Below are 7,880 nucleotides of genomic sequence, written 5' to 3' on the forward strand. Positions count from 1 at the left end.
ACGGTTCGGTTCTCGGTTCTAGACCAAGAACCGAAAAATCGAAAAAGAACTGAATTTTTCTAATTTTTTTTTATATTGAATAAATCAAATTATTTTAATTTTAATTTTTTCTAAACAAATTAACAATTTCTAAATCCAAATTTTTTGCCCAATAATTTGTTTCATTTCTAATTTTTTTAATTTTTGACCTAATTACCCGTTTTATTGTCTCATTTCTTAGCCCAACAAGATCCAACCCACTAAATAACCCTAAACACTTACACTAAAGTGCATAACGCTGTCTCGATTCTCGTAACCTCGCTGACTTTCCAAAATCTATACAATCGTCGACCGACGCTGTGACCTTTGCCAACCGAAATTTTGACCGTAACGATCATTTGAACAATGTGGTATACTAGTCTCTAACATTTCAAAACCATTGAATGTGTCATTAGTTGTATTTATATAATGTTGTTATAAATATTAAAAAATTTAATTATAGTACAGAATCGAACCGAAGCCGAACGGTTCCATAATTATATTTGGACCCGACGGTTCCATTTACTAAATACCCAAAAATTTTGGTTCGATTCGGTTCGATTCTCTTTAGAACCGAACCGAACAGACCCGTGCCCACCCCTAACGGTAACCAGCTAGTTGCTTTGTCCTTCATAAGACCTTTAAGTATCGCCATCCACTTGGAAATAAGGTTGGGCAACAGAAAAACATGTTAAAAACGTAAAAGCATTCGACTACTTCCCTACATTTTTATGAGAATCTTCATATTTGTTCCAATGGAAACAAATGATCTTATTCTAGGACTCATGTATGATGGGATGAAAAAGACAATTGTTGAACCGTATGAAGCCTAATCAAACTGACACAGAAAAGGAAACCAATAATCTTCCATATGAACAGTTCTCGAAGAGTGGGCGAATATTGAGCTTTCATACATGTATCAGTTCGTCAAAATTTTCTTACAATAAAGAAATATTTAGTGGGGATTTTTTTGTTTGAGGCACAGATTGAAGAGGCATGAGAAAATTTCGTGCTCATCTTCTTCATTATAATGAAAACCTACAGCAGCTAGTGAACGTATCTCTCACATGGAGTGATTCAACTAAAATCTTAGTGTGCTTTGCTAGTATTTTATTATTTTTACATTTATTATTGCTCTCACATCTATTAAAGAGTACAACTATGTACCTTTAGAAAGAGCAGAGTTATCTATTTTCACTGCTTGTGACCGTGTTGCATCGATGGCCTTATTGACGATTATGACACTACCTGCAGATAATTTCTAATTAATTTTGAAGAAACTGTATAAATAAAAGTGAATGTGTCGTGAAATTAACTATTAGAGTTGAAGGAAATATTAAACTAACTTTACAAAATCATTTGTTGGAAATGACTGAGGATAGAATGAAATCAAGGACAGAGAAACTATTTTTTATCTCAGTAAATATATGTATCCTTCATGTTAGTCGTCTCTGCAACATGCTTCTAAATCATCCAACTTTAAAGAGACCATCAAGAATTCACTGTAAATTTCATGCTTCAGCTAGTGCATTGGATATATATACTTAAGGAGCAACTTTTTTTTTAAATTTTGACTTCACCTACTTCCTCACATGAAGGCCGGATTTATATATTCATCGACAAGTTAACATAGACTTGAACTCATAATTTTTGCCTACTCTGATACCATATTGAACCATATCGTCTAAAAGCTAGAGTTGATATAGAGGGGAAAAACTTAAAACACATGATGAAAGCTGTTGCAGCTTACTTCTTCAAGAACAGATGAGAACCATGGACATGCTATGTTTTCCCTTGAACCCGGAAGAGAATATGTTCTCAACTTGAAAGATTTGTTTTTCACATTCTCATCCTCTGAAATCATTTTCTCCTCCACGGCGACTGTTTTATTACCACATTTGTGCGCACCATTACATACCATCTGTGTAGTTAAAAACTTAAAATAAATAATGGACTTTTAACATTTTCTCTCAGCCATAAGAGAGAATTGAACTTCGAATCAAAGAGCATAATATTAGATAAATGTAATAACCTTCATAATCTCTGGATCTTCCCAATGACCCTTATCAGAACGCATACATCCACCTATATGTGCACAGGTGCATGTACCGCCCAGGTAGCTCACTGATACAAGATGAAAACAGCAGATGGCATTTGAACTTTTTTGAAAAGAATAGGTCCATTTGGCAGCTAGCACATATAATTGTTTAAGTGCATGTTTAGCATATAGTATTTTGAAGGACTTGACAACACGATGAACAAAATTTTAGTGTTTTTTCCTCTCACTCTTCCAATTTTCTAAGCAATCCTCCTTACCATTTATGCCACAATGGCACTAACATCATAGTATCATACCCAATTTTGGATTTCCTATGCTTATAACCTAGGTTTCAAATGATTCGAAGAACCAACATCCATCATATAAGTTATCTAGCATCAATAATCCCAAGCAGTTTGCTTTGAAATTTGTTACCAAAAACCTGGTAAGACGAAACCTCCCAAGTTTCATTACTTTGATGGTAGCAGCATACAAGTGATTATTAGTGAGCTGAGCTCCCGTTTGGGCCACATTAAATTTCATTTTATTTTTCTCTATTTTATTTTCAAGCACGCAATCTTCCATAAAATAATATTATATGTAAATCGAAATTTTTTTCTTATTTTTCAACTACTCATTGTTCAATAAAATACTATTCTACCCATTTTCATTTCAAAAAATGGGGGCCAAACGGGGCTGAATATAGCTTATATGGATCTTGGCAGTGGTGTTTGGGTCAAGGAATGACTTGACGGTGTTCCTTAAGAACCTAAATCCAGACCCCGCATTGACAATGTACATGCGGCATAAGGTCACCAGAGAGAAGCAAAGAATTGATCAAATGGTCGCCAAGATAACAAAAGCTACTATGAAGTGAAAATAGGTACATCACTAACGAACTTCCTCTCTCTCCTTGAAATCTCGTTCCTAGGTGATAATGAAAATCAGGTCAGCGTATTATGTTTACTAAAATTACGACCTTTCTCAAATCTTTGATGATGAGATATCTCAAATAAAGTATCTGCAGCATATTTATATCACCAATACCTTCATAATTGTGTCAGAACCAAAATCTTTCCTCCAGTGAATCATATCAGACCACATTTGCTTCGTTTCCTCAATATCAAATTCCCTTGCCTTCAAAAACCTGTTCAGCCCGATAAAACTATAGGAACCTGGCTGCAGTTTTCTTATCTTTTAGAACTAAAGTCTTTGGCGTCATTGTGAAGAATGTGATTTATGGACAAAATAAAAATCTACATGAAAAGTTTCTTCATTGCATACAAATTCTGCAGCATAAGCAAATAACAACCTAATCTTCAAACTCGAGAAGTTTTCTTTAGCAATGGTATTAAAACTTAAAAATAATTAGGCTTATAATCTATACAAGCTCGAGTAAAAAGAATACAGTTTCTCAAACTGCAAATCTCAATTCTCAAGGTATTCACCAAGCAATAGATAATTAAAATTTGCACTCCTTGTGCGATTTAAATTGCTTCTATTGAACTAAAAAGGTGTGTACATTGCAATGATTGCATCCATCTCAAAACCATAACTGTTCTAGTTATAGTTGCAGACCAGTTTATACCAGAACACCGGCAGTAAAGAATCTTGGAGACCGTGTAAGCAAGAAGAAGGTTACCTTAGCATCATATGGTAGTCATCGTGTTTTTCAGGCAGTAACTCTTTCAGGATAAGTTCTTGACGCTAGGCATCCAGACTTCAGTTCCTCCGGGTCATGTTCATCCTCGAATACTACACATATAACTTTAACTTTGCTGCTGCTCCTCCTCCTCCTCCTCCTGGTCAAAGATTGTCAGAACTTTGAGGAGGCATCAATTGCCTTCTTCTTGAAAGACCCAAGAATTGTGTTCTCGTTATTCTCAGAAATTTCCGATTTTGTGACCTGAAATACATGCAATCTGATTACCAATTGCTAGTCGTCTGCTCGTTCTTTCATGTCAAAGCATTAGCTGAAAAGGTTGAGATCCAGTGAAGCAACTAAAGAATTTTATTTGGAGGGTTAGGATAAGAATGGAAAGCCCTTACTCGGCGTGGCAGAGCACTCGAGAGACGCTGACATAGTGTCACTGGCGAGTTTTATATTCCTCTGGACTTTACATTTAACTAGAAATCTAATATTCATAAATTATCTCACTCGACTAAAGTTAAAACAAACAATGGCAGAGAATCAGTAGAGTAAATATCTCTAATCAGTAGATATATATCTGACGAGTCAGTATTTGCATGATAAAAGACAAAAGGCTATCAAACCTTACCGGAAACCCTTGTTAGCAATTTCATCAAGCACGTGATGGAAATAATAACAAACAAAATGGTTAATTGTATCAATCTCCCCATCTAGATGAAAAAGTTGTGCCAGCTTCAGGGATGAAAAACCTTGCTCAACCCAAAAGCTCAATTAATTTTGAGAGTAAAAGTAAACTGCAAAAGAGGATTTGGAGAAAAAATTTCTCCAATTTTAACATGGTGTGAGTGCGAAAATTTTTCGTTGTTATGCTGATTCTACACCTAAATCTAGCAATTTGTGAATTCGAATCAAAAGGATGTGGTAATGATCCACTACAAAATCAATTTTAGCATGAGAAAATTACAATTCCGATTTTTCATATGAATACTTTTTGAGAAAAAAATGCACTATGGGTCTTCGATATATGGCACCTTTTTGAGGAAATTATAGGAAATGACCGGATAACCCGATGCTATTTCCAAAGTAACATTTGACCCCTTTATTTAATTTTAAAAAAAATCGAATTTAAAGCTTAAAATTTCAAAATACTCCTCACAAAATCGACTCTCACAAAAGCGACTCTCGCAAAACTGAAAATCACAAAACCGACTCTCACAAAACTGGTCGAAGCAAGGTTGATCTATCGCCGACGAAGTCTTGTTAAGGTAAGTTACCGTTGGTTGGTTTAATTTTTAGATTTTGGAGATTTTTTCAATGTATTTTTTTTATATTAGTAAAATAGGGTTTATATAGTGTAAATAAAATATTGGTTGTTTGAATTTGGAAGCTTTCCTCGTCGAAAATGGTGCAACTGGCCATTTTGGTTAAAACCCGACTGTTAACAATCGGGTAGCAGTGGTATTGGGCTGGCTTAACAGTCTGCCCAATACCTACTGCAATCGGTGTGGGCCGACTATTTTAAGTCGGTTTGCGGCCCAAAATAGTTAACAGTCGGCCCACTTTTTTTTTCTGGCCCAATTTTTTTCACAAATAATTTAATAATTTAATTTTAAAATCTTTTTATTATTTGGTTTTAATAAATAATAAATTATTTAGTTTGTCGAATTTAAATAAAATTGTTACGACTAAATTTAAATAAAATTTTTACATTTAATTTTTTTTTAATATTTATTTTTTTTTTCATTTTTGGTAAATAATAACTTGAAATAATTGTTGGGAAATTTTTAATTGTAATTTGAAATAATTGTTGGAAATTTAATTTGAAATTTAATATTTATTTTTATTTTGTGATAATTGGGAAAAATTGATAATATGATAATTGGGATAATTGGGAAAATTGACATTATTGATAATAGGATAAAAAAAAATCACATTATTGAAGATTTTAATTATTATGAACCAGCATTTTGCGTATTGTAGTTACAATTTCATTCGCTAAATTTTCTGTTATTACTATTATGACTTGTACAATATTCTAACATTTTTAATTTGTACATGATGGATTATCATCTTGACGCAGAGTTGAGACAGATGCCAGATAAAGCTACGTGGAATAGTAGCTTTAATAGTTTCACAGCTGTGTTAGAGCTGCTTGATATCAGCATACTGATATGCTGCGCCAGTCCTTCCTGTGGCCCTTGTACCCATTGAGAGATCTGCAATACTCGGGTCAGATTATTGATGCATTTCTATGTCGATTGCTGAGTCCAGTCGACAGCGATGCTCTCCACTTCACAATCCGAGGTAAAATCGTCAGTTTTTCGATGTTCGAGTTTGCTCTGATCACGGGATTAAAGATTACGGGTGATGAACTAGCTGCTGATGAGACTTGGAGAAGAAATAGGCTTGATGACGCTTACTTCGAGGGACAAGGTACTGTGTTCCTTACACAGCTTTTGGACGCAATCAGGAAGTTGATCAGATATTAGACAGACTGAAATTAGGGTCTGGTCTACATCCTTGAGAGCGTGGTGCGGTGTCACCATAAGAAGACTGCGATCGACCTCTTCCGTCTGGAGATTGTTGACGACATCGATCGTTTCAACGACTATCCATGGGGTCGGAGATGTTTTGAGGACACTGTGCACGTCTTCACCAGATCGCACTCGAAGTCGAAGGGAGCCATGCGTAAGTACGACACCTATGGATTGTCCCTGGCGGTGCAGGTAAATGGTTAACATAATGAATGTTAAAATTATTTTCATATTGAATTTATATATAATAATTGTATGTGTTACAGATCTGGGCGTATGAGGCCGTCCCATATTGGGTGTCCAATTTGCGAGGTGAGGGGAGACATGCTGCCCTCGGATGCACCATTGGAGAGCATCTCGATCGGAGGGATGTCCCACTGGGAAACAGTTATCGGCTATCCTGGACGACCCTCGAGTGAGTATTATGCATTTGTAATTTATATTGTGCGTGATTTAACATCTGATTGCATGATCGTTAACTAGTTCAAATATTAATATGTCAGCTTAAAGTCATAATTGAGTTGACGCCGTCGATGGAGGAGGAGGTTCAGGGTCTTGTGCGTGAATTAGGCGTTTCCAAAGACGACTATATGTCCGATCCGATCCACGATCGAGATTGGGTGAGCGAATTAAATAAAATCTATTGATTAACGTTTTGTATGAGTTAGCATTTACGGATGAAGTTAATAATTTGTAATGTTGTTGCTTGTATAGAAGCGTGATCCAGTTGATCGACAATCACCTCCGTTGAGAGCATCACCACCTCCGCCGAGGGCATCTCCTCCTTCGCCGGAGATGCTGCCGACGGCATCTCCTCCGTCTCCCCTGTTCAGAGACCTCTCATGTGGATCTCCCGCACGTAGTCAGGGGCACTATTTTGACGATCTGTACACCTGTCTGAGCAGACTTATAGAGGGGTAGGTCAATGGGCTGCGTCGAGAGATGAAAGAGAGGGTTGATGATCTGGGACGACAGTTGGTAGGAAGGGTGGAAAGTTTGTCGAATGAGATTGCAGCACTTCGGGGTGATATAGCCGATAGGCGATAGGTTGATGGAGACGGTGATCAAGAGGGTGATAGAGATGGGGGTGATAGATATGGGAGTCTTCGACAGTTATACATACATGATGATGATGCATGGAAATCTATTATTTTATCTGTGAAGCGCGATGGGATGGGAGTAGTGACAGAGGAGGGGGGCCCGTCGGGGAGGGAGACGGAGGCAGATGAAGGAGTGGCCTCGTCGGGGACGGAGATAGTGGCAGATGGGGAAGTGGCTCCGTCGGGGACGGAGATGGAGGCAGATGTTGGAGTGGCCCTGTCGGAGACCGTGGCAAATGAGGGGATGGAGGAGGTAGCGAGCCCTGGTTTTACGAGGTGCCTTTCTTCTTGGCACAGAAAGGGACACCGTGCGACAGTAGTCTGCTCCGCTAGACTACCTTCTGCCTTTTCTCGGTCGCGTCGGGATGAAAGAAAATTTGATTGCAATTTTGTAGAAAACTTACAATAGAGAATTTGAACACATTAAAAGTAAATTGAACATTGATTGACGAAAATTGAACATTACAATTGATGAAAGCAGAAAATTACAAATGTTGGTGCAGGGGGCGGACACCAGTGAGTTTGAAAGATTTTTGAAT

The 7,880-nt window shown here is 37.1% G+C and overlaps 1 protein-coding gene across 2 annotated transcripts; it reads right to left on the reverse strand.

Annotated features, from left to right (window-relative positions):
• Positions 1-883: 883 nt before the first annotated feature.
• Positions 884-4,745, reverse strand: LOC111388190 (phosphatidylinositol/phosphatidylcholine transfer protein SFH3-like). 2 transcript variants are annotated; one of them, XM_023012886.1, is made up of 4 exons: positions 3,104-4,745; positions 2,051-2,142; positions 1,769-1,939; positions 884-1,266 (listed from the first exon to the last, which is right to left on the reverse strand). In XM_023012886.1, the coding sequence occupies exons 2-4, from the start codon at positions 2,093-2,095 to the stop codon at positions 1,255-1,257; spliced, it is 228 nt and encodes a 75-aa protein (XP_022868654.1). In that variant the 5' UTR covers positions 2,096-2,142; positions 3,104-4,745; the 3' UTR covers positions 884-1,254. The 2 variants fall into 2 exon arrangements, with proteins under 2 accessions (XP_022868654.1, XP_022868647.1); XM_023012879.1 differs by lacking the exon at positions 884-1,266 and having other exon boundaries at positions 1,464-1,939; positions 3,699-4,745.
• Between the last annotated feature and the right edge of the window lie 3,135 nt (positions 4,746-7,880).

Source organism: Olea europaea, chromosome 3, assembly GCF_002742605.1.
Source record: "Olea europaea var. sylvestris chromosome 3, O_europaea_v1, whole genome shotgun sequence".
Taxonomy (NCBI): domain Eukaryota; kingdom Viridiplantae; phylum Streptophyta; class Magnoliopsida; order Lamiales; family Oleaceae; genus Olea; species Olea europaea.

What these genes read in the sequence shown, in the direction of transcription:
- LOC111388190 (XM_023012879.1), bottom strand. Translation starts at nt 2,095, where the DNA reads ATGCGTTCTGATAAGGGTCATTGGGAAGATCCAGAGATTATGAAG. An exon ending in AAGATCCAGAGATTATGAAG is followed by an intron (nt 1,940 to 2,050) that starts GTTATTACATTT and finishes TTAACTACACAG; the next exon opens with ATGGTATGTAATGGTGCGCA.